This window comes from Lissotriton helveticus, chromosome 3_1, assembly GCF_964261635.1.
Source record: "Lissotriton helveticus chromosome 3_1, aLisHel1.1, whole genome shotgun sequence".
NCBI classification, from domain to species: domain Eukaryota; kingdom Metazoa; phylum Chordata; class Amphibia; order Caudata; family Salamandridae; genus Lissotriton; species Lissotriton helveticus.
Genome location: NC_136061.1, coordinates 376887178 through 376914728, shown reverse-complemented (window position 1 = coordinate 376914728; position 27551 = coordinate 376887178). Strand labels below are relative to the sequence as shown.

Sequence of the window (27551 nt, the reverse complement as noted above, 5' to 3'; positions counted from 1 at the left end):
TATGAACTTGGTTCACTCAGAAGCACCCACGGACCCCTGTCCCCACCACCGTTTCAACCGAGGAAGCAAGTTGAACAGCACCGATCTCACCACCATCTTCAGTGCGTCCATTACCAGGGTCACCTTCTCCAAAGAATGGTAACACGCAGAAGTCAAGCCCCTTCTCAATAAACCTTCCGCCTACCCAAGCGAACTCAAGAACTACCACCCCCTCTCTCTGCTCTCCTTCCCCGCCAAAGTCCTTGTAAGCGCCATCAACCTCCCACTCATGGAACACCTAAAGAACAACAATCTTCTGGACTATTACCAGTCAGGATTCCGCACCATCCACAGCACCGAAACCACCATGATCACTACCACCCACGACAACTGAGCCCTCCTAGACCAAGGAGAATCAGCAGCCCTGATCCTCCCCGACGTTTCTGCTGCAATTGACACTGTAACCCACCACACACATTGAAATACAAGGAAACTCCCTCTAATGGATCACCTCCTTCCTCACTGGAAGAACCCAAAGAACCAATCTCTCCCTCCATCTTCAAAACAGAAGAGCATCCTCTGCAGCCTCCATTCTGTTCAGCACCTACATGACTCCTCCCTGGCCAACATCATCAGACCCCATGAATTAAAGCTCATATCCTACGCCTATGACCCCAAGCTCATCCTCTCACTATCAAAAGATGCCTTCACCACAAGGGCCAACTTCTGCAGGTACACGACTAGCATCACCGCCTGGATGAAAGACAACTGCCTGAAACTCAACACAGACAAAACGGAAGTACTAGTCTTCGGAAACAAAAGGTACTCCTAGAGCGACTCCTGGTGGCCTTCCAAACTAGGACCCACGCCCACCCAGACAGACCATGCCTGCAACCTCAGAACCATCCTGGACACCAAGATCATCATGAAAATACAGATCAGCCCAGTCTCTTCCACATGCTTCCTAACTCTTCGCATGTCCCGCAAGATCTTCACATATCTCCCCGTCTGCACCAGACAATCCCTGACTCAAACCTAAGTCAACATCCTGCTGGAGTACAGCAACGCACTCAACGTGAGAATCACCTCCAGCTCCTAAAAAGACTACAGACAATACAGAATTCCGCAAACAAACTCATCCTTGATCTCTCCAAGCGAACCCACAACACCCCCCACCTCAGCCAGCTCCAATGGCTACCCATTCAGAAGCGAAGTTACTTTAATATGCCGATCCCTATCTACAAATCTCTGCACAACCAAGGACCTGCATACATAAACCACAGCCTTAACTTCCACCAACCAGCCAGAAACCTGAGCTCCACCTCCTTTTCCCTCGCATCTGACCCAACAGCGGAGGACGTTCCTTCTCCTACCTCGTGGGCAAAGCCTGGAAGGGCTACCCCTTCACCTTCGGACCCCATTCACCCTGCACGAATTCAGGAAACGACTCCCAGCACCTGGATACCCTCACTGGTGATTTACCACACTTTATAAGTCAGGTTTGACTGAAAGATGTACTTTTATCTTTTTCTTATATATGTCTACTGTAGGAGCTTGTCTTAAGGAAGTTGGTAAGGTGTTCCAAGCCTTGACTGCCAGGAAAGAAAACGAGCGGCCCCCCTTCCTGCACTAATGATCTTGGAGAGTTTGCAAAATGCCTAAAGTGTTGGGGCACAGTGCCCATGTAGGGGTGTATACCTTAAAACTGCCATTAAGGTAAGCCGGTCTCTTAGTAGGCCAAGCCCTGAAGGTAATAAGCTGGGACATATAAAGAATTCTCGTCTGAGAGCCAGTGTAAATTTCTCAATGTCTGGTTCTGCGAGTGTATGCGTGGCAGATTGATAATTAGCCTCACCACAGCATTCTGAATACTCTGCAATATGTTGAACAGTCTGGTTGGAGCCCACAGGTAAAGAGCATTTGAATAATTCAACCTGGAGGTAACCAGATTGTGTACAATGGTCTTCCTGGAGTCCTTTGGGAGTTAATGATTTCATCATGCCACAGCATTTGCCTACAACTTCCTGAATCTGAGGTTCAAAGAACTGATCTTGATCAAACTTAACTCCCAGGTTCCTTTCTACTGTGGATGATGCCGGAGGGTTACCCAGTTCTGAAGGTCACCAGTTTTGTAAGTCCAGGGAATGGAGTCCCGAAGAGGAGCATCTCAAATTACTCCCCATTAAGTTTGAGACAACTCTTCTTCATCCAGTATGCTACTCTATTGAGGCAGCCATGGAATTTTTCGGTGACTAAGCCTTTTATCTTATTGCAGGAAAGCATCAGCTGGGTGTAATCCACGTAGGAGACAATCTTAAAGCCCCATGTTTCAACTACTCCTGCTAATGGGGCCATATAGCTGCTAAACAGTGATGGATTCAGGGCTGAGCCCAGCGGGACACTGAACTACAACTGCCGCTTGGAGGAGAGGAAAGATGTCAGGTAGACAGCCCGATGTCTTGTTAATATTGATGTTGATATATGCAACGATGCGTGTATGTTTAAAACCAAGACTGAATCACTGTTGTCGAAATCTCCAGTGATGACTTCTCCATCAACCCAGAGTAACAAATACATGGTCAGGTAGGCCCTGCGACCTAGGCCTGTGGCTACTGATTGACATGTCACAGGTGGGGTGGCACGTACCAGCTCTACAAACAAACTAGCACGAACAACCCAGATTAATCCCACAGATAGGCAGCAACACTACAATTGTCCCAGGAGATTAGCCCCAACAAAAGAACATATGGCTGGAGTGATGCAAGAGTTCCCAAAACACCATAAAGTTAGATGCCATATGAAGTTGGGAACACTCAGCCAATCAGAACACAGCGCACACACAGTACACGCAGTGATCACGCGATCCTCATGCTGGGCATCTGGACACTTCACCCACTGACACTCATTGTGTCCATGCAAGGTCGAGACCCACCTGCATTCGCTATCAGGTGGCTTGATTTACAGCTCCATGACTAGGCCCACATTCCTTTTTAGGTTTCGCCTGGCGATCCGCTGCGCAGCAGCGTTCGCGCAGGCGAAATCTTTTGAGAACAGTCTGGGGCTTTGTTCCGCCTCTCTGTTCCATTGGCTAGCTCCATAAATGGAGGCTAGCCATTGTAACAGAGATGCGTCACTCATTCCTCGAGCAGATTCGTGGGCGTTCCGGCGATTTTTACTCATCCCCCCCATTTTCGTGCGTCATGCGGCGGTGGGCGGATGTTTTTTTTTTTCGTATCGGCATGTTGGTTTCATTTCCAACGTGTGCTTTGCAGGGGTGGGCTGCGCGATTTCACTTTCCAAGAGTTGCTAGCAGGTAAGCGGCATATTTTACTACTTTTTTTATCCCGTTCCAGCCGCCCCTCCCGCTGACGGTGAGCCCGTTCCCGCCCCCTCTCCCGCTGTCCGTGTGCCCGTCCCCGCCCCATCCCGCTGTCTGTGTGCCCGTCCCCCCTCCTGCTGTCCGTGAGCCCGTCCCCCCTCCCGCTGTCAGTGAGCCCGTCCCCCCTCCCGCTGTCAGTGAGCCCGTCCCCCCTCCCGCTGTCCGTGTGCCTGTCCCCCCTCCCGCTGTCCGTGTGCCCGTCCCCCCTCCCGCTATCCGTGAGCCCGTCCCCCCTCCCGCTATCCGTGAGCCCGTCCCCCCTCCCGCTGTCCGTGAGGCCGTCCCCCCTTCCAGTTTGAAATATATATGTTTGTGTCTGTATCCTTTTTTTTAGTACTGTGTATTATGGGTTGCCTTCCTCTATAACTCTTTCATGGGATTCCTCCCTCCCCCTTCCCACCATTCCTTTTTCTTACCTCACACCCTGGCTCGTTTCTTCTCGTTTTGCTGTTTCCTGTTATTCTGCGCGAGGCATTTTTCGCAGTTTACTTTCTCACTGTGGACTATCTTCACAAATGTGCATTGGGTATGCTACGTACGCTCGATGGATGGACAGGGAGGCCGCAGAACCCGGGGAGTCATGGATTTGGGGTTCCAGACTACCTGCTTGTGACCCGAACTGCTGTGTGCGTAACTTGGATGTAATCTATGGGCTGAGTCGTTATTAGACTTGAATTTGTACAGAATAGGCACGATCAGGACCGGTTATTTGGAGCACGTGTATTAACTAGCACATATGCAGGCTTTATTGCTGCAGTGCAAATCCAATGTTTGTGCCGTAGTAAAGCTGTGTCTTCTGGAACCAAATCACTGCTGTTCACTGTGGCCTATGCAATGGGATTGTGCGTGTCGTCTTAAATGTCTGCAATGCACTTGCAGGAAGATAATGCAATAAACCCTACATGGGAGAGGAATACTATTTTTAATGGAGGGCGGGTCATAATGACCCACGAGACTTTGTCTCCTGAATCGTCATGCCTTCCCACACACTGAGTATATACATGTTGTACTCTGCGCATCTGTGTAAATGTCATGAGGATTTTCAGAGTGTATATGCCACTAACCAGGTTTCAGACACAGACCTATTCAAGCAGCAGGTGCTCTGCTGTGGGGTACTTGAGGCTGAAGATGCAGCAGAGGTAGGCAAGGCTCGAGCCAAATGCGTGGCTCTAGCTGAGCGGGAATAACTTTTGGACCCCCAAGCCCCAAATGATTTAACTTTCAAGTGGCTTAGCTTGCTGCCCATGAACCTCATTCACCAGGAATTCAAGACAAAGTATGAACCTATTGATTTAAACAGGAGAGTAAGAAACCCATCTACCTCAATACTGACAAACCTATCCAGCGCTAGACTGCTTTTATCTTTATCCTGATGTATTTATTTTGCCCCTGTTGTAATTATTTACCTTTATGTGTATTGTGGGTACCAAAGGAGATGTAGTGTGGTAGGTGATAATAAATAGCATGTGTATGGTTTGTGGTGTGTGGGTATGGGTGAGGAGTTTGAATGAATTGGATAGCGGGGCCAAGTTCCTAGTCGTTTGTCAGTTATTGGGTATACGTTTTTTTTTCTCTGTTTATTGAACTGTTTACATAAGGTATCAAAGTATATTTGAATAATTTGTATTAAATACTTATACATGTATGTACTTGTACTTCTATTATTGATGCTATTCGCATTTGTGTGGCTTGGTTATATTGGGGCTATAAATCCCAGACAATAGCGAGATAATCCGCACCCAGTTATCAGTGGCAGGGTTGTTATCGTTCGTTTGCTCCTTGCTCTGCCTGTTAACATGTTGGCTCCCCCCACCTATAAATTGTCAGGGCTGAAGATATGCCCAAGCATTTTGGAACCAGTGTGCACCCCCTCTTCCCACACACAATAGGTAGCACTATACTGTCTGACGTTTACCAGCTGTTGCGATGTGCGTAGGGATCTGTAGCCGCATACTGCAGTCACAAGTCAACGGCTCACTATTCCCAGAGTCAAAAGTGTGATTGTATAAAAGGTCCGAACTGGCTCAAGGTGTCACACCACTAGTGAGACCACTTGGTCACTGTTACTTTATCAAGTCAGTTAGGCTTGTGCAGGTTCCTGGGTACCAGTGCTCATAGAAGGTATTCTGGGAGTTGTTTTCGTTTGAGTGGCAGGCCGGATACCAATGGTTTGTTCAGAATAGCCAAGCACTGGAAACATGGCTGTGCTTGCTTCCCTGCCCCCTGGCTGTGCTTGCTCCCTGGCTGTGCTTGCTTCCCTGCCCCCTGGCTGTGCTTGCTTTCCTGCCCCCTGGCTGTGCTTGCTTCCCTGCCCCCTGGCTGTGCTTGCTTCCCTGCCCCCTGGCTGTGCTTGCTTCCCTGCCCCCTGGCTTTGCTTGCTCCCCCGCCCCCTGGTTCCCCTTCCCCTGGCTGTGCTTGCTCCCCTGCCACCTGGCTGTGCTTGCTTCGCTGCCTCCTCGCTGTGCTTGCTTCCCTGCCCCCTCGCTGTGCTTGCTTCCCTGCCCCCTCGCTGTGCTTGCTTCCCTGCCCCCTCGCTGTGCTTGCTTCCCTGCCCCCTTGCTGTGCTTGCTTCCCTGCCCCCTCGCTGTGCTTGCTTCCCTGCCCCCTCGCTGTGCTTGCTCTCCTGAGTGGGTGTGTGTGGCTCTGGATGGGTGTGTGTGGCTCTGGGTGGGTGTGTGTGGCTCTGGGTGGGTGTGTGTGGCTCTGGGTGGGTGTGTGTGGCTCTGGGTGGGTGTGTGTGGCTCTGGGGGTGTGTGTGTGTGTGGCTCTGGGTGTGGCTCTCTCCGTGTGTGGCTCTCTCCGTGTGTGGCTCTCTCCGTGTGTGGCTCTCTCTGTGTGTGGGGGTCTGTGTGTGGGGGTCTGTGTGTGGGGGTCTGTGTGTGGGGGTCTGTGTGTGTGGGTCTGTGTGTGTGGGTCTGTGTGTGTGTGGCTCTGTGTGTGTGTGGCTCTGTGTGGCTCAGTGGTTAGAGGCGGCAGACCCGGAAGCTGAGATCGGCCGTGGACCAGGGTTCGATTCCCCGCCTCGGCGGGTCTCGGGCTCAAAAATTCCACGGACTCGACAATTCTCGCTCCGGTGCCTACTCGACTCACGGGGTCACACTCTGCGACTCTGGGCAATAGCTTGCTTAATCTCCACTACGGCCCCTCGCGGCGGGATGCCTGGCTTTCACCTTGTGGATACCCTGCCGGGGTATCTCACAGGGGAATACCAGGACGGGTTCCCTAAGCAAGCGCCTTGATACCTTCGGGTGATACGTGCGCTATATAAGTCGCAATACAATACAATACATGTGTGTGTGTGGCTCTGTGTGTGTGTGGCTCTGTGTGTGTGTGGCTCTGTGTGTGTGTGGCTCTGTGTGTGTGTGGCTCTGTGTGTGTGTGGCTCTGTGTGTGTGTGGCTCTGTGTGTGTGTGTGGCTCTGTGTGTGTGTGTGGCTCTGTGTGTGTGTGTGGCTCTGTGTGGCTCTGTGTGTGTGTGGCTCTGTGTGTGTGGCTCTGTGTGTGTGACTGTGTGTGTGGCTCTGTTGGTGTGTGTGTGTGTGGGGGGCTCTGTTGGTGTGTGTGTGTGGGGCTCTGTTGGTGTGTGTAGGTCTGTGTGTGGGTCTGTGTGTGGGTCTGTGTGTGTGTGTGGGTCTGTGTGTTTTTGTGTGGCATTTGCCAGAGATTAAACTATTGGCATTGTAAATGACAATGCCATTCATTTATCTGTTTTCAAAACCAACACAAATACAAATGTTGTCATTTACAATGCCAATAGCTCAAACTTTTCAAAAGGCGAAACCATTGCATTGTAAATGCTTGTTCTAAACTAAGATCAAATTGTTTTATGGTGCTCCAAAGACTGTATATAATGGCACTTAGAACAAATGTATGTGTAGACAGTCCTCAGATCCTTTTCTGTGACTGTTTCTCGGCCGCAGAATTTAGTTAAACCAACTTTTCCTGTTATGCCAACCGCCTCGCCTTGTTTTTTCAAGATGCATTCACATTCCAGCATTAGTCTTTCAGTCAAAAAGGACCTTAGTCAATGCTATGCTTGACCTCTCACTCATATGACTGTCAGACAATGTAAAAGAATCTGGTGAGAAACATTTTCAAAGGCAGCCAAAAGAGCAAACAGTACCCTCTGTGCTTTATTGCCCTGGTCAAAGTTGGTCCCGAAAAAATCTGTGACTTCCGGAAGAGCCACCTCTGTCCCGAAGTCTGACCTGAAACCAGACTGTGTGTAATACATATTTCTCCTCCAAATGGCCAACGGCTGTTTAGTCACACGTTTTTACATAATTTTTGAAAATGTTGGAAGCAGGAAATGGGCTTTTAGTTGGAATGGTTGGACTCATCTTCCTAACATTCTTTAGCAGTGTACCAGAGCCTTCTACCATCTGGCAGGCACCAAGGCTGAAGCCAGAGAACTATTTAATATTTCTGTAACCATCAGGCTAATCACCAGCCCCAAGGTGTTTAAAAACCAGGCAGGACATGAATCCAAAGGCAATCTTGAGCTGCATCTGGCCAAGAACTGACCTTTTTCCTCCACAGCAAGAGGGGTGAAAGAGAGGGGACAAGCAATATTTATAGGGTAAACTCCTACGGTTGCTGGCTTCTTTGCCTCAGAGACTGGCTTAAATTGGCTGTAAATGTTCTGGATCGCATCAGTAAATAAATATGTCAGAGAGTCACAAAGAGTTTGAGAAGGAGGGGCATGTTGCTGATAGTTTCTAGATGCCAAAAATGTTTAAACTATTTTAAAGATCTCTCTGGGTTCATTAGAAGCTTTGGATATTTAAAGAGAAAAATGACTAGCCCTTAAGGACTGGAATGTTTTTCCCGAATAGCAGCGGAATGAACTTAAACGCCACTTTATCAACAGCATTGCAATTAGTCCTCGAGATATGATCGAGCCTTTTACAATTGCTCATGCACTCCCTTAGCTCTTTGTTGTAACCATGCGGCAGATGGTTTAGCCAGTTTCCCTGAAGACATTTTAAAAGTGCGCTATCTTATCCAACGCCACCCTAATATTGTTGTTCAGTGTATCCAGATCTTTCTCAGGGTCACATGATAGTCAAAAGGCTGTCTGAAAGTGCTTTCTTTGACTTTATCCCAGGACCTTGTTTAGTCAACTCCTGCTGGAAGGCAGCTACTAGGCCCCTGACCAGATCAATGGCAAACGCAGATGAGTTTAAAGAGAGTCACAGTTGGAAAAGATGATGTCCAATTGGTGACGCTCTGTATGCCTAGAGCTCACTGATCTAAGGGGTAGATTAAAATCCTTCATGGTACTTGAAGCCTGACCTGCTGCGTCACTGATGTCATCTATAAGCATGTTAAAGTTCGCCAAGACTGTGAGGTTAGCATATTTTAATGAGGCACTGCTGATGACATCAGCCACTTTATCCATGAAGTTACCCAGTTTTCTCGGGGGTCCATAAACCAGGACACCCAAGAAGGAGAAGATCTCAGAGATTTGAATAAAGAGGAGTCCTTCCATCGAGTTTATTAGCCCAAGCCTGCTCACAGTCGCCGAAAATGCAGAGACAAGCATTTGCAATGCAACAGGTCTCGCATTTACGAGACTTTGAACTATTAGCACTGTAAATGTTAATAGCATAAATTCTCGCGAATGCAAGCCATTTTGAATTGCAAATATTGTTTGTTTACAAGCGCTACATGCCGCACTTGCACGTAATAGAGGTCACACCCTTGTTTAGACAAGACAGAGCTAAAGAAAGGTGCGTGGCCTCTATTAAGTGCAAGTGAGGCATGAGGTGCGTCGAAACAACCCACAAAAAAATATTTGTAAAGCAGCAGGTGTCACATTTGTGAGAGTTTAAGCTATTGTCATTTACAATGCCAATAGCTCAAACTCCCCTAAATGAGAGACCTATGGCATTCCAAAGAAGCGGCCGCCATTGTCCCGGATGCTTGGAAAGCGAAAGTGCACTTGGCGCGCTGAGTGTTGCTGCAAAGCGCATTGTGTCTCCAGTAAGACAAAACTCACTAAAGAAATAGTGCTTGCAGACTAAATAACACAGACGGTGTAACTACAGAAGTAACAAGCCATGAACATCAAAACTAATGAAGGTCTTTAAAACGAACACCGACAAAACTGGCAAAGCTGTTTACACAATCTAAAAGGCTCCATCAGCAGAGCATGTGAAATCACACGGAGAGTAAACATTGTACACTAAGACCTTGAAACCCTGCACCTTCGTTTCACAAAATTTAAACTGTACCGGAAACTTAACAATAATCAACGTAACAGAGAGATTTACCTGGTTCTGACTTCAGTGTTACTTGTGATTGACACATCTTTGACTGGTGAGGAGGAGATAAGACACCTGTTTCTGTGGTGCATACATGCAGAACGTTAGTAGGACTACACGAGCACAGGACACATATATATAGGGGAACTACATTTGTCAATTGGGGTTGTACTAACCCATACCCTAATCTGTCACTTCACTGTAGAATTTAAATGTCCCTATTAGTTATGTGAATATACACTGGCACTCTTTACGGCACTTCCGCAGAGCTCATCCTGGTATATCTACACATACCCATACCCAGTACAAATGCCAACATGTACAGCAAACAGCAGCCTCTTAGAGTGTGTGTTATACTGTGCCACATTCACAAACTTGTAATCTTGTTTTCTTGATAGAAATCAACTGGCCTACAAATACCAGAATGCACATGTACATTCTCAACTAAATGCGTCACGCACACATGAATATGGGACTCTTAAGAGCTCTATATTACTGGCAACCAAGTGACCAACCCCTAAGCCATATGGCGATGTGAGCTACTCTGAGCTGTTTGATTACCAATGTAAAATAATCTACTAACCTCCTGGCATTGGCTCTCTGCATGGCTTGTAATGTCTGTATGTCAATCAGGACCTGTTTTCACACACTTTGCTGCTGCTCAAACAGTGCTGGAATCTCTGGACTGTGGGATATTCAGATTTGTGAGGCACACTGGAAACGTATTGCCAACCATGGTCTCCTCTGCTCCCACTCCATGCAAACCTCGAGGATGGCGGGTCACAGCAGGTCATCCAGGCACTGGTGAAGTCATTAATCAGTCCAGGCCTGGTATCCTGATGCCCAATGTTAGTTCCCCTTGCCCAGCTCAGCAACTGAAGTGTGCGGCAGCGGCTTAACGCTAAATTGATGGTGCCCGACTGCAGAATATGCGAAGAGACTCACCAGTTCTTCCATATGTTACAGATTGTTTAGGCCTAGATAAATGGGACGCCATACAAGGTGTGAGGCCAGCAGGCACAGCCCTAAGCAGAATGCTAATAGGAGGAGTTGGAGTGCTGTGAACCATGAACACCACATGTCGCTGGCAGTTGTAGACAGCAAAGCGAAAGAAAAGTTTGCGTTTTTACTTTTTCCTCACATGCCTTTACGTTACATTTGCCTGTGGTCTCACAGCCTACCTTGCCTACGTTTAGCAATGATCCAGCCCTCATCTGGAATCATCCAATAAGAGGGCAAAGACAGGCTGCATCAAGCAAGGGCATGGATGATTGGATGCGCAAACCCTGCTCTGTTTATTCACTAATTGACGAGGGCCGAGACAATCACAGAATACAAATACACACTCATAATGCCGGAACAGTAACGCGGTGGTGGGCCAGTCAGTGAAAGCGGTGAGCCAGTCTGTGGAGACATATTAGGAATTCCCTCAGGCAGTTATATTCGCAGGTATGTTTATTTTATTTTAAACACTTATCCGAACTTTTGACCGCAAAAGAAGGAATTTATACTCCCGGTCCTCTGAATTAACTGCCAGCACCGGCACAAATTAAGCACTGAAAATGTGTTTCAAACTGGGCATTTCTTACGTAGTCATTGCTCCTTATTTTTTTTAATAGGCTACTAACATCACACCAGTCCATGCACACTCCTGCCCGGTACCGTATCCCAACCACACATACAGCGCACTCCACTCCTGCACCCCAGAAATCCTCAGCCAGGCCAGGACTGCAGGTGTAGTCTTAATATCAGCACTACATCAACTGTGCAAGGGCAACCAGTCAACATGTCACATGCACAACCAGCATACCACCAGCACAGCCGCCAGCTTCTCACAAGGACAGTCAACATGTCACACACACAGCTAGCATGTTACGGGTGCAGAGAAGGCAAGTCACAGGTGTAGACACAGCATGTCACGGGTGCAGACACAACCCTCTTCTCACAAGTCAATTGAAAGCCGAGATTCAGGGGTGCAAGGACAACCAGCATCTCGCAGGTGCAGACCTAGAGAGCGCCTCACAAGTGCTGCAAAGCCTAGATCTCACAACTGTAGGCACAGGCAACATCTCAATTTCCAGCAAACCTTCACAAATGCAGAAGCAGAGAGCATCTCAAAGTGCAGAGACAGCTAGCACCTGACAGGCGCAGAGACAGCTAGCACCTGGCAGAGACAGCTAGCATCTACTAGCATCCTGCACATTGATTTATATACTTGCATAATAACGCCCAAAACCTTAAGAGAACATCAGGCCAACGAATGTTGTTCGCAACAGCACATGAACCCATCCGCCCAACACCGGACATTTTGCAACTTGCTTTTCTATGGTGTATGCATAATTATACATTTGCCACACTTGCCCCATACCATCATCTCCTGAATATTTTTCCTTTTCTCGCAAAATTTAGCCAACCCTGCCACTTAGACTATAATAAAGTAAACAAACTAAACCGTTCACAGAAATTACCCCAGTAAAACAAGCGTCTTCAAATAGGTCGTGCCTCCAATTCTCGCAAAATTTAGCCAACCCTGCCACTTAGACTATAATAAAGAAAAACAAACTAAACAGTTCACAGAACTCACCCCAGTAAAACAAGCGTCTTCAAATAGGTCGTGCCTCCAATTCTCGCAAAATTTAGCCAACCCTGCCACTTAGACTATAATAAAGAAAAACAAACTAAACAGTTCACAGAACTTACCCCAGTAAAACAAGCATCTTCAAATAGGTCGTGCCTCCAATGAATGTAGCTGATTCGCCTTCTAAAATGTTCAGTGCTGCACGTTTAAATAGAGCATGCCGCCCTAATTATGCAGCCTTTATGTGAATGAAGGGTGGTGGTGGTGCCAGTAATATGCCTGCTCAATTATCACAGCATGCCGAGAGGCGCCCCACGCTGCTGGAGCACTCAACTGTGCATTAATTATAGTTGAGTGCTCCAGCAGCCTGAGGCGCCTGTTGACATGCTGTGATAAGTGGGTCTCATGCTGTGATAATTGTTGCAGCGCCTGAGGAAGTGAAGACTCCTGCTGGGATAATTGGTCTTGCTGATGGAGACTCCTGCTGGGATAATTGGTCTTGCTGGCGGAGGTGGAGACTCCTGCTGGGATAATTGGTCTTGCGGGGCCTGAGGAAGTAGAGTTTCATGCTGGGACAATTGGTCTGGCTGCGCTTGCGGCCCTGACGTCCAACAAACGTGCACAAGCTGCTCAACCTTGAAGCACGTTCACAGACCTGGGTCGGCTCGTGCCCAGGTCTGTATCGGGCTCGTTCACAGCTGTGACTCCCTTGTTAGGGCTCAAGGCGGCTATAAGTCTCGTTGGCGGCAGGGCTTCGCCCTGCAACGCCAGCGAGACCTAAAAAATCACTGCTAGGCCCCCCCACCTTACTCTACTCTCACAATCTTGGTGCAAGATCGAATAAAGTGTAAGTGATTGCAAGAGCAGAGATGGCAACAGGATTAAGTTCTAAGACAAACATGTACAATTCTTGGTCTGATAGTAGCAACCATATTTCAAGCATATGTTTGACAAGGCCTCGAGCATTTATGAGACAGGCCTTGTTTGACACACCCTTCCTCACAGTCCCCATGTCTGGCCGGTTGTTATTAAGAGATGTAGTAGGGTCTACCAATGTACCTAAGGGCATAGAGAGAGAGGCTGGGCAAGAAGTGCAGCCTGCAACTTTTTGAGCAGAAGAAGACAGGAAACTAAAATTGTATTTCTGCTCAACTCTAAGATGGAGCAAAGCTTCCTTGCTTCACACAACAGCCCCATCACTTCCAAGTTGGACGGAATGGCTGGCGCTGGACGCAGACGGGCTTGTCTTTGGCGGACCACCAGTGCATCCACTGCTCGTCTGCACCACAACCTGCATTTATTGCACCCCCCCCCCAAAAGCTGAATGACTGCTCTAACCTGGTCACAAACACTAGAGCGCGCCTGATCAAAATGGAGTGCCCAAATGGCAACGTTGGGGGGGGGGAGGGGGGGGGGGAGGATAAAATGGTGTCTCTAGACCAAATTATTCTGAGCTCATAGTGGGAAAAAAATATTTCAAAATGAGGCAGAGCGTCCCCATTCAATATAAATGCTTTAAACCCCCGCCAACCTTCCCCAGTATTAAAAAAAAAAACTTTTCAATTTCAGTGTTTGAGTAATTGCAATCAACAGTATAAAAATAGCCATTTGTAAATTGTTTAAGGCCAATCCAAATTGTAATCAGGCAGAAGTTCAGACACAGATTCAACAATTACATTGCAATAATAGCACCCACTCCTAGCACAGCCCTTTGCTAACCCTTCCATTTAAATCACGTCTACAAAATTATACTGATAACTATTTGACAATTCTTGGAAATATCTAAATTAAGCAAAAAAAATTTGCATAACATCTGAAATTCCCAATGATTCCAAGATTGGTTCAAAAGGCCACAGTGCACACCTATTTTCTCGAGCCATAAGTCAACTACTGCTCTAGGACAAATATTACCGCTTCCTGAGCCTGAAGTGCCTTTTCCATCTGTGACCTCATCTCATCACGCTGCTCCAGGCTTTCCCGGTTCTTGGATTCCATCTTCTTTAACACAGTCATGTGGTCTGCAAAGAGTGCCCGCATGTGGCACACCTGAGATGGAAAGACAAAATAAGTAAAAATCAGGTGTGAAGGAAGCGGGCTCTGTATATAATATACCAAAGTGATGTATAGTGTGCACAGAGTAGAGTGGAGTGGAATCCCAAAGGTAGGCAGAGGTAAAGTTAGATCGCGTGGTACAAAAGGGGGTGGTGATGGACGGAGCATCTGAACCAATCAAACACTCACACCCAGTCAACAGATCTGGGTTTAATCCATCACCGTTCTTTAGCCCACTCTGTAACCCCAGTTCAGACATGGCCATATGCAAATCAGTCTGATCCTGTGCCTCATGGGAACAGTCCAGCCGGAACTGCCAAGCCATGCCTTCCCTGGTCCATCACAACCCCCTTTTGTACCACTTTGTTCGCCATAAATTGGCAGGGTATGCTCAGACGTGAGTCCCTTGCTCACTTTGCCACTGGATTCAAGCAAGCCTGGCTGAAGACAGCTGCAATGCCAGAAACCGGTCCTAGGAAGCTTGAATCCGGTCCAGGGAAGGCATGGCTTGGCAGTTCGGGCTGGATGTTCCCATGAGGCACAGGGTCAGACTGATTTGCATATGGCCATGTCTGAACTGGGGTGGCAGAGTGGGCTAAAGAACGGTGATGGATTAAACCCAGATCTGTTGACTGGGTGTGAGTGTTTGATTGGTTCAGATGCTCCGTCCATCACCACCCCCTTTTGTCCCGTAAAGTTAGATAGCACCTTACTCTCGATTTGTGGTAGTGTGGTCGGCAGTAAGGCAGTACCAGAGGACAGTGTTATGCATTTGTTGTACACACTCAGTCAGCAAATGAATTCACACACTCAAAGACTGAACTTCAGAACGATAGTTTTTGTATAAAAATATTTTTAGTTATTTTATTTCCTAGAACCAAGCAAGCCTGGCACAGGTAAGTGATAAATACTTTGTAGTAGATATACAGTTGTAATATAGTTTGGATTGGAATTCTATATGCACTTTGTTTTCCCTTACAGTATTGTTATGAAATGCAATGCTTTGTAAATACAGTACATATACTTTGTATAGGATTTTTAGTAAAATTACAGGTAAGTTACTTTTGGGATTACTTTTCAGAGTGTAGTATACCTGGATACTACACTAGGACATTTCCTGTAAACAGGTCAGTAAAATCGTTTTTGTTAGTTAGTACAATTTTAAAGAATTCCTTTAGGTTCACAGTCAATGTTATCCTATGGAGGAAAATGGTGTTATCGGTTTAAAAGGTAAATATTTTGTTGTGGGAGTTGGTGTTCTGGGTTAGACTCAAAGGTCCCCCAGGGTCAAGGATTATTATTTTTTTTTTTTTTAAAGTTTTATATAGCGCAAACCAGATCTTTGCAGATATCAGAGCGCTTTACAGAGCATACATAACAGGCCATTAGATATGGCGTACTTGTGGGTAATAAGTGGGGTGGGGTAAGCATAGGAGGGAGCATAGTAAAACAGTTACATCAATAATGCTAGTGGTACAAATAGGTGAAGGCATAGACCGCCAGGTAAATCAATAACACAAGTAATACAAACAATCGAAGGGATCGAACAGATAATACTGATCGGTGCAGCGACTTTAAAAACCGACGTCAATAGCTCAAGTGTATTTAGCCATGAGGATAGCTTTTACTTCTTTCTTAAAGAGTGTGATGGATGATATGAGCCTGGTTTCAGGAGGGAGTGAGTTCCAGATCCTGGGTGCCATTCCTGAGAAGGAGCGTTTATAAGTTTTTTCCGTCCGGAATCTTCGAGGTTTTAGCAGAAGATTGTTTGTGCCTCTAGTGTTTCTAGAGCCGGCAGAGATTGTCAGCTTCTGGGTGAGGTATCCTGGTGAACTCAGGTGTACAGCCTTGTGTGTCATGCAGGCGATTTTCAGATGTATTCTGGCTTCAAAAGGCAGCCAGTTCAGGGATTTCAAGTCAGGGAAGATATGCGAGTGTTTTTTTGACCCAGTGATGAGTCTCGCTGCAGCGTTTAGAGAAGCTCTTAGGGGTGCAGTAGTAGTTAGAGGGAGACCGCAGAGAGCGGTGCTGCCGTATTCTATTCGAGGAATGACTAGTGCTTGTACTGCAGTTTGGAAGTCTTTGGCTGGGAGGAAGGGTTTAAGTCTCCTCAGGGTATTGATTTGGTAGTTCGCTCCCTTAGTTGCCTTGCTGATATGTTGCTGCATGTTGAGATTGGTGTCGAGTGTTATGCCTAAAGATTTTGCTGAGTCCACGATGGTGGGTTGGACATTGAATGCAGTTAGGTGTTTAAGCCACAGTTGAGTGGTAGAGATCTTCGCGGGAGGTGAGATCAGAAGGAATTCTGTTTTCAGGGCATTGAGTTTGAGATGATTATCGGCAAGCCAGGATTGGGTGCTTCTGATCGTTGAGTTCAGGAGTAGAATGTCTTTGGGGGATTGTAATTTGAGATATAGTTGGGTGTCATCGGCGTACATGTGAAAGAGTGCATTGGATGCTTGTAGCAAGGTGGTGAGAGGTTCCATAACTAGGTTGAACAAAATTGGGGATAGGGAGGATCCTTGAGGGACGCCTAACGATACCGGTATTGGCGAGGACATCAGGTTGTTGCTTTTGAATTTCTGCGACCTGTTGTGAAGGAAGGAAGTGAACCACTTGAGAACAGTCCCAGATAGACCCATTCTTGTGTTTAAAAGTTCGAGTAAATTCTCATGTTTGACGGTGTCGACTGCTGAAGAGAGATCAAGAAGGATGAGGAGGCAGGTATCATTTTGATCTAGGATTTGAAGGGCGTCGTCTATTATGTGAGTCATAGCAGTTTCTGTACTGTGTCCTGCTCGGAAGCCTGATTGATGAGGGTTGAGGAGATCAAACCGATCAATGTGTTTAGTCAATTGTAATTGTGCGCATTTTTCCAGGAGTTTGGCGAGAGTGGGAATATTGGTAATGGGACGGTAATTGTTTAGATCAGATGGGTCGGCTGTAGGTTTCTTTAGTAGAGGTGTGACTTGACCAACTTTGAGGGAGTCAGGGATGGTTCCTTGTTGAAGTGAGCTGTTGATAATTTTAGTCCAGAGTGGAAGGAGCAAAGGGGTGAAGTCTTTGACAGCGTTAGCAGGGAGGGGGTCCGTGAGGTGATTGGAAGGTTTCAAGGTGCTGAGCAGTTTGCCAATTTCCTCTTCAGAGTAGGTGTCAAAGGATGACCATGTAGCATTGTTTTTTGGATCATTGGGTGCTATGCAGTGGGGTTTGGAGTAAAGGCTTGTGTCAATGAGGAGATCACTCTTTATGTTGTCAGTTTTTTGGATAAAGAAAGCAGCGAATTCTTCACAGGTGGGTGCTTCGCGCCTAGTGCTGGGTGGTTGAGATTGTTCCTTGGATTGAGTTCTGATTAGCTCAAACAGTTTTCTCGGGCGGTTTTTTGCTTGGTCGAGCTGGAGGCTGAAGAAGTCTGATTTTGAGCGCTTTATTTTCCTGAAGTAGGCGTTTCTCTTTTCCTTCAGGGTTTTTAGGTGCAGTGCAGAGGGAGCTGATCTCCAGGTGCGCTCTGCCATTCGCATGGCTCGTCTATCCTCATTGAGACTCCCGTCGTACCATGGATTGGAGATTTTAGCAGAGGCTCTTTTTAGCTGCAAGGGTGCAGCCTCATTAATTATTGAAGTCATGGCGTTGAGATAGTGGTCAGTCAAGGATTGGACGTCCGTGGCGCTGGTAGGAGGGCGTAGGAGGTCGCAGCTGCTAGGGGGTAGGGAGTTTGGGTTGAGTTTTTTCAGGTCTCTTTTCCAGACTTTAGGCTTGGAGGGGTGCACAGTGTTGAGTTTGACCTTTTCATTTATGAAGAAAGTGACAATATGATGATCTGACCAGTCACAGGGTTGGATAGACTCAAGTTGGATAGCGTCCTCTTTGGAGATGATAAGGTCGAGGATAGAGCCTTTCTCGTGGGTCGGGCTGTTGCATAATTGTTTGATGTCAAGAGCGTTGAGGAAATTTTTAAGACTATTTACCACCGCATCATTGTGGTCGTTCCAGTGGAGGTTGAAGTCACCAAGGTATATTTGGGTGAGCTGTCGTCCGGAATTGGTTAAGATCATATCCATGATTTGTTGGGCGAAGGTGAGGTTGTCCCTGGGTGGGTGGTAAATGCCGTGAAGAGAGCATATCGGTTTGCCCTCACTGATAATATCGAGGCAGATGTATTCACAGGAGGTTGGGGAGGGTAGGGAAGGTGCGGTGATTTTCAGAACAGAAAGGTTGTTCCTGTATATGCATGCGATTCCACCACCTATCTTGCCAGACCTGTCAAGTCTGGTGATGTGGTAGTTGGGGGGAACCAGAATGTCCATTATAGGTGTAGAAGATTCGGTTAGCCAGGTTTCAGTTAGAATGATTAGGTCAAGGTCCAATGTTAGGATGAGATCAGCGATGGCGGAGGAGTGTCTAGAGGCCGATCTGCAGTTGAGGAGAGTGCATTTGAGACGTGGTGTGTCAAGGGAAGTAGAGGGTACTAGTGAGAGGGGGACTTTTCTAAGGTTATTAGGGACGGAAATTCTGTTGTTTAGTGTGGGGGGTCTACGGGGATTTGAATGTATCGTGGGAATGGAGAGGTGTGTGGCGGTTGTGTTCTTTAGGGGAGCTGGGTCGTAGGAGCGGAGGAGGGTGAGTGTGTCGAGGTCGGAAAGAGGGTTGCGTGAGCGACGGGGGCGGTTGTTGCGATTGTGGATAGGGATCGCGGTCCAGTGTGGGGGTTGTAGAGTGGGAGAGTCATCCGGAAGGGTGGGGGGCAAGTTGGGAGGGGGGGTGGTGGTGAGTGAGGGGTGTCTGGGGAGTGTGCAGGGTAGTTCTTTGATGGTGTGCATGTCTTCCTTGATGGTGTGAATGTCTTCTTTGAGCTGGAGGAGGGTGGACATAATCTTGTCCAGCGTGGGATAAGCCTTGGTGTTGGGGATGGGCATCAAGGGTGCGTGACTGAACTGAGAATGAGCGTGCGGGTGGGGGGGTGGGTTGGTGTTCGAGCAGGGCTCCGTGGTGTCGGTGTACGGGTTGGTGTTAGAGAGGAGGGAGGGTTTTGGAGGGATGGGTGTGGATGAAGTAGGGAGTAGGTTGGTGGTGCAGATGAGGGCGTTGGTGACAGGCGGAGCGAGCCGGGTGGAAGTTGAGTGTAAGTTAGTGGTGATGGGGGAGCAGATAGGGTAGTGGGGGCTGAGAGTGGGAGGGGAAATGGGATTGGTAATGGTTCTGTTGTGGGGAGGGGGATGCACTCTTGTTACACCCTCAGCGGCACTAGGGCGGCCAGGTGTAGAGTGCCGAGGCCCAATGTTATCCAATGGGGAGGAGGGGCCTCCGGTCAGTGGCTGCTGATGAGCAGGCCATTGGGTTGTGGGAGCAAAGCTCCTGGAATTAAGCTCAAGGCAAATGGGGGTTTAGGCCAGCTCAAAAGTTGCACCCTCATCGGCACTGGGGCGACACTAATACTTACACAGCTGGCTGGTGCTCTTTCTTCTGGTGTAACCCATTACAAACACATCAAAATGATCTTCCTAATAAACCTCAGCCACATAATTATATGCAGGTGATTCAGGTTTAAAGAAGCAGACTGTGAAGGAATGAAAAGAGTGAGATGCGGGACTACTTTCCCCTGCCGAGAAGAAAGGTCCACAAACCAGATTAGGTTGTCATCCATCATCGGCAAGACTAAATCTTCTAAAACATTCTGCCACATTAGTAGAAAATCAGTCCCTCGTCCTTCAGGTTGTGATCACAGAGTTCCCAGACCAGTTCATCAACCTCATTATCAGTCTCACCTGAGATACTAGCTGAATGAAGTATGCAAAAACCTTAAAAGGATGATAAAAACCTTAGGAATGAAACCTGCTTGATTAACCCAGTGTGTGGATTACATAAGAAGTATCCATTGCCCTACCAATAAAGTAAAAATTAAAGTCTTTTGGTTGGGGTGTTATGAAGCAGTACCTTAGTACTTTGCAGAGCAAGCAACAACCCTTTCATTGATGCAAACTTAATGAGCCAACAGTGCAGCCAAAAGAATACCTACACTCCTGCAGACACCTGTGAGTGGTCACCAACATTGCTGTGTCTACTCAAAATGACAATGAGGGCCAAAAATAGGAATTCAAATTGAAAGTGTCAAACAGACAAAACAAAACACAGGTAAGATTGTGTAGCCTTATTTAAGCAGACACAAAATGTTACCATGTGCTCACAGTCACAAAATATAAAACCCACATATACTCCGGCACCTTTTATATAGTCATCTTTTTAAAAGCATCTGCAAAATGTTTTTATGCATTCATTTTTTTTTTTTTTTAGAATACCAAACTTTGACATGTTTTAGTACAGGTGTATCGCAAAAGGCTCATGCCTGAAGTGCCTAGTTAAAATAAATGACAGCATGAGGAACAAACCTTTTATTTGGCAGTTAGCCAGGATATTTCATATATAAAATATGCAGGGAAGGAATAGTACCTATAATAAAGAGCATTAACAGAAGATTTTTACTTACGTGGAACCTTGTGTCTGTGGATACCACAAGATCTCAGCTACCACATCTATGCAGCCAAAAGATTTTCAAGTGTCAGATGATCAAGCTGGCTCAGCTATGCAGCTGCACCAGGCTCCCATAAGATGCAGTGTTAGCTGGTTATCACTTTGAACTATTTTGTATAGCCTGTGTTGAGTAACTGGTAACTGATAAAGTGGTCTAAGAGGCCCTGCCATAGTCTACTGTGACAACATGGGTGGCTGGACAAACCATGTGCTCCAACAGGCCCTATCAATTGCACACCTTCATTTATTAACTTGTATGAGAAATGTTCTCAATAGCTTTCTCACCTGCTGGCTTAAGGCTTCCAGATCCTTCTGGCCCTTCAAATAAAAACTTTCTGCACATGCAAGGACAGAATCAAATTCATTACGCTGGGACTGCTGCAAAAAATAAAACAAATGTACAACTTCTTAAATTAGATCACCCAACATCTGACAAAAGCATTTTCTGATACAATACTACATTCACAGAGCAAAGGCACACATATGAAAGGTGTGCCTCTGCTAATATTCACTTCAAGAATATATGTGATGGGGCAATTGCTTTAAGCGTTTCCATTAGAAGAGAGGTGATATGTTCCTCTTAGTCTGTGCACCAATTTGCATCAACCATGTTCTGGGAAAGAGCGCAGAATTCCTGCAGATTTAGTCCACAAAATTGTTGAGGCCTGTGAATTGTGACAGTTTCACAGACGTGGTCACATGTTCACTGAGATTAACAGCTCATTGCCAAAACAACCAACCAGTTGGCAATTAGGCAGCCAACTAAAGAAACGCCCAGATAGCAACATGTTAATCAGAACAAGCATGCAGCTTAATGATCCAGATTTTAGAAGCCTTTGTATTGTGTGGTGTCAATCCATTATTCCAATCGATTGTCTTGTGGGCCCCAACTGTGCATGTCACAAAGAGCACAAATCACTATTTAAATGTGAATCAATTCATGTAAATGTATTTCATCTAGATTTATGAAAACCCAAGTGCTCAAAGCCTATATTTGCTCACTTGAATGAACTGCAATGCTGCTCCTGGTACTAACTTTGGCACCTAAGCAGTGGGAGCAAGATGGAGCGGATACAAGTAAATGTTGATTAACATTTACGAATTGCAACTTATTAGAAGATGTTCCACAAATCTTGAGTAGGGGGGGGGGGTGAAGGAGGAAAATTCTTGAATACTCACTTGAGCATGATAGTACTACCTTTGTTATGTTATGTGTATTTGTAAAGCACACCTTCACCCGCAAGGATATCTAGACGTTTTCAAATGAAGTTACAACAATAGCAAAACTCCTACTGTGCTGTGTTCAATTCCCATAAAATAAAAAGTTTTGAATTGGGTTCAGTATGTGGTCACTTGGGTGACAGACAAATTTTGCCACGGAGATCTTTGTTCTTTTTTTACTTTGATTTTTTTTGGGGGTCTTTTTGTCAAAATTCATTTTATTAAGCATCGAAACCAAAGAATCACAGTGACATCATGAGTACAGTAGGGCGCGCAGGCCCAGGGGTTCCAGAACAGTCCGCTATATGGGTCTCAGTCTCAGACAGCCCTAGGGTCATATCATCCCCCTCTTCAAAGGTGAAGATGCTAAATTGGAGTATCAAAAAACCCTGAGGAAGGTCTTCAAACAAGAACCTAACCTCAACGCAACTCCAACCCCCCCCCCGTCCCGGTTGTGATGATGGTTCACACTGAAACTATATTAAGCAAAAGCAATGATGCAGTGGAAAGCAGACAAAACAATGTTCCTTCTATTCAAACAGCTAGGTTGCACCCCATCATACGCTGGCCTTGCGTGACCTGGACCTGTAAAAGGTGCATAGACCTTACGGAGGCAGGACATACTGCCGAGGGCAAACCTTTGATATTTTTAGGTCTGCCTGTCTTAATTTAAGAGAGACCTGAAAGTGAATCAGAACTTAAGAGGACTCTGCAAACTGTGTAACCTGCTTTAGTACATCATGCCGCTCAGCTGTCAGTATTGAAAGACAAAATAAAAGCTTGGTGCAATAAAACGTTTGAGAAACCCACATCAAGGTTGACTATGTGGATGAAGGAGTAGTGTATCTACTAAGTCACTAATCCAATGGATGAGAGATGTGTGGATGCAGGGAAGAATAAGCAGAGTCAGGGAAATGGTAGCACAAGAGCAGTGGTTGGGGTAAGAAGATCATGCATGTTTCAGAATCTTACCAAGATGCTGGATGCCTTTCGAAGATCTGCACTAAGCTGCACCGCCTCAGATTGACTCTGTTGTAGGGACTTGCATCGACCCACCGCCCTCACATACAGATTATAATAGTGCTGCTGTTCCTGGAAAGCACAAGACATTTCCTTAAGACGTCAGCTTAAATCATTTATTTGATGCACCAAGTACACATCATCATAGGCTTTTAATACAGGCAATTTACTATTAGTCAATTGCAAATTGTTCAAAAATGGTCATGTCTGTTCTTAACAAAGGAACAATTTAATTAAGAGTGCTGTTCACAACGTTTGCGTAGCTTGCTTATGCTTCATTTAGTATTTCTTTTAACTGCGTAAACATAATCGCAACTGGAAAGTTATGCATATTAAAAAATCAATAACTATCCTGCCCCATGTCTGTCGGCGAATGCAAGGCCCACTGATCGCAGGATACCTCACATACTACACTTAACACATTCACTTCAATTAGACCAGGGCTCTTGGGCAGCCAGCCATCCAACTGCATAACACCAACCACCTGGGAACTGAAAGTAGGAATCCAGAGGATTACACATGGTGCTTGTGATTAGGGGACTTAAAGAGGCCAAATGGAAACTTGAAAATTGGAGACAAACCAATGCCAGTTATACTATATTTAGGCCAGCTTGACAGCAAACATCACTTATCTCTGTGAATTTGTTTCACTGTCCCAGCAAAAGGCTCGGATCAATAGGTGTAAACTTTCAGTCTTTGTAAGAAAGGTTTGGTTAATAAAACAATTTAAATTAGGCACAAAAAAAAAGTGTTTAGGGTTTTAGGTGAATCTCTTAAAAGCAGGCTCAAAAATAGCTCCAATGTTTAGATCATTTCATCCCAACAAGACAAATCCTAGGGAAGTGGAGTATCTTCATATTTTAAAAAATCAATAATAAATTAAAATAAGTGAAAAGTTAAATTTGAACTAAGAAGATCCCAGTGATCATTTGGAGAAAAAAAGTTTTCACTATTTCTTCCAAACACCAGGACAACTAGCACATAACAACAACGGGAGCCGTGAAGCATCAGCTTGACAACTTCCCACAGGCGAGACGATCATGCTTCTGCCACTCCTTTTATTCCGACCTAGCTTGAGAATTTGAGACGATTAAGGCATAGGAGGCCATTGGCCTAGTCTATCTGGAGTTCCCAGAATCTATGTGCACTGCAGTTCGAACTATTTGATTGTTACTATTCTTATTCACGGACACTCACAAGAGAAAGGAAGGTCCAATGTGACTATCTGGATTTATTTTCTTAGTGGCACTTGTATACCACACATTGTGTCATTAATATGGTCTTGTAGCAATGTCGACCACCCTGGTGTGTCTACATGTATTCATCACAAATGGGAATATGAATCACCAAATTATATATTTCTGTTACAGTCATAATTGTATTAATCATTTAGTTGTGGGATTCAAGGTTTGGTGTTGGTGAACGCGTGTCTAGAGGATTTATTAACTGCGTTCTTGCAACATTCATTTAACTGGAGTGTCTTCATCCGTAAGCCGCATTTTCAGGAGACATTTGTGGAGAGTTGCGCTCAGCTCTTAAGCCATCTGTGTAGCTGTTGTTCAGCTCCTGGAAGCCACATTTTGTGTGCTGTTTCCAGCTGTAGGGCCTATTTCGATCATATTGAGTTTCATTTCCTACTCCCCCTGTCCAGTTCTGGAAGCTACATCTAGCTACTTGTATCCAGTTCTGGAGGTCATATCTGGCATAGTGTTTCTAGTTCTGGGGGCCACGTCTAATGTTTTGTATGAAGACCTAAAAGCTACATCCAGAATCTCTGAATATTTTACAAATTTTTAGACCCACAGAAGAAATTTATGTTCATTACACAGCGTAACAAAACTATACGGGTGGAAACAGCATATTATGTTGACAGTTGCTTCTATTCATTTGCAACTGGCAACAGCAGGAAACATTTTCAGTGACAAATTCAGACTCCTCCATACAAAAATGAAGAATTTTTACATTTCTTTACTTAGCATATCACCCAGCATATGTTCACTCAGAGATAAGCATGGTATCCAAGGCTGGCAAATTCTGTTTGGGAGGGCAGACCTGTAGCTCTTTATTAGACTATGTGGAAAAGCAGCAGGAAATTAATCTGGCCAAGCATCTCATGTACATGTGGCGTGCTTGCTCTAGTTTTCGGAAGGAGTCGCTAAACTAGTTCTACTCAAACAAGCCACTCCCTATACCAAGCACAAAAGAAGGTAAGCAATGGACACTGGCTAGCAGAGACAGGTCCTGGGTGTTAAAATAAGCTTTTAGTGGCATCCTCAATTCCTCTGGGCACTCAAAGAGACTAAGGGCCCGAGAAAGGGGGTGGTGGGAGAGCACAGCTCACCACCACCAGGCCCTTAGAATCCAACATGGACTTAGACAAATACCACTGGGTGGGTACAGGTGAACCCTAGCACCGAAGATATAGATGGTCTCACTCCACACAATCGTCTATGTGCTGTACAATACTCCACCGGCTCCTATATGATCTGTAAAATACCCCTTTTTTGTGAGAAATGTTTTTTTTGCTTAAGAACAAACGCTACATATCATTCCATGGAATGAAGGCCTATGCTATGACATGGCTATTGCCTCTCAACACATTTGCAATTACTACTGAGCATCTCCGTGGGCAGTGGTGAATAAATGGGTGTTATTTTCCTTTGAGAACATTGCTTCAGAGTAGATAGGACAGTGATGGGGAAAGAGACATCTGTTATTTCTTTGAGGGAAAGCCACAACCAGGTCGTATCTGTTATGAGAAATCGCCTGTAATTGGACTGCTGTGATGGGGAGGAAAGACAAGTTTACAAGAGAGACATTCCTTTTGAAAGGGGAAAGAATGAGAAGATACACCCTCTCTGAATATATACCCATTCTGAATATACAAAAATCAATGTCTATAAACTGGGGATACTAGGAGTAGCTAAAAACCACAGCCAATTAATAAGTCTCATCTCAACGGACCCTTATTCTACAGAAACCTATAATTCAGTGCAGATGTAATCAACCTAATCTGGGTAATGAGATATTAGACCTCTCGCGGGAATAAGCTTGCATCTTTCCTGTATGCATTTTGATGGGTCTGATTTCACAAACGTACCAAATCCTTTTTGGATGTGTATGAAAGATATTCTATAGATGATGCTCAGACCTGTCCTGCCCCCTTCATGTTAAAGATTTGGGGTAAATATGTGTGTGGGTTCAGGGGGTTGATAACATGAGCTGCAAGACATTCTTAGATACTGGCTATGATGGGGTTAGTGGATATGCATAACAACATTGCAAAGAAATGGCAGTCAGAAAACCCCAAAAACAACAACTTTGTGTGAGCGTGGATGTGTGTACGGCAACAGGAAATTATGTACAAAAAAGTATGTGCTCCTTAAGAAGTTTGAACAAACCTGGACAACTTGAACATAGTGTTCATGGTCAAGTACATGTTTATTCTGTCCACTAGACAAGTAGGTCAAATCTCCAATCCCCTTCAAACACAAACCCTTTATCTGTCAATATCTCGGTCACACTATGGATCTGTGGAAAAGGACTGCCTGCCACATATATGTATGTACAAGTTGTTCAAATATAGATACGATTAATGCAAAAACTTCACTATTAGGGCTAGAGCTCAAAGAAATGCAGTGAGCTTGCACTATTGAAAGTGCTTCCAGTATAAAAACATGCATGCAAAATATAACAATTTGAAGCCATTTCTAATGCTCCTAGAATACTCTCTGATTATATGTAAATGCATATGTAAGCATGATAGCTATATTGGTGGTTATTGGTGTAGGAAGCTGGCTTTTTATATAGTATACCAAAAACAGGTATACTGTGCAAAGAGTCAAAGTATTCCCTTATGAGTGGAAAAGGGCTTGCTTTAGCTATCCCAAGGTGCTCTTTTAGGGGTTAGGGGGGTAGAGTGGTCGAGCAGCGTTGGGCTTATAGAGAGGAGTGTTAGACATTTGCAAATGCACACACAGTCAAGGAATCGCAAACATCTCAATAAGGAGATCCACGTCAATTTATCAAAAATAACACACATCTTTATATATATTTACGCACCAGAATCAATACGATCAGGTAAGTACATTTCGAGATAGAAATACTTTTAGGTTTAGGTGCCCTGGCAAGGTCCAAGGCAGCACCAGTAGGTCACCTCCAGTGGCACTAGGGAAGCCGTATGCAGTGGTGCAATACAGTGTCAGATCCCCATGTTAGTCAATGATGCTCTGGTCAGATGAAAAGAGGCTGCAGGTTTGGACTGGGAGGCCAGTCAGTCTGCACCAACAGGGGGTGCTCAGGCCTCACGATGCTCGGGGACATGGGGGCACGTTTGTCCAATTCCACTCGAGCCAGGGGAGAAAGGTGCAGAGGTGTCATGATGCGTCTGGTTTTTCACAGCCAAGTCACTCACAGTCAGGGTGGGGCTGCACACAGAGGCTGCAGGCGGCATCGAGCAGTCCCCTCCTGGCAAACACAAGGTGGACTTCTTCTGTGGAGGGCTGGGGGACCACGCTGGTACCATTAGC

The 27551-nt window shown here is 45.8% G+C and overlaps 1 protein-coding gene across 1 annotated transcript in view; it reads right to left on the bottom strand.

Annotated features, from left to right (window-relative positions):
- The window catches only part of SPAG5 (sperm associated antigen 5), a 620821-nt gene that overhangs the window by 574545 nt on the left and 18725 nt on the right, over positions 1 to 27551 (bottom strand). Inside the window, exons 6-8 of the mRNA XM_078680111.1 lie at positions 22975 to 23094; positions 21067 to 21159; positions 14113 to 14247 (exon numbers count right to left, since the gene is read on the bottom strand). Of these exons, the coding sequence (XP_078536237.1) occupies positions 14113 to 14247; positions 21067 to 21159; positions 22975 to 23094 (348 nt within the window). The remainder of the gene's footprint in view (positions 1 to 14112; positions 14248 to 21066; positions 21160 to 22974; positions 23095 to 27551) is intronic.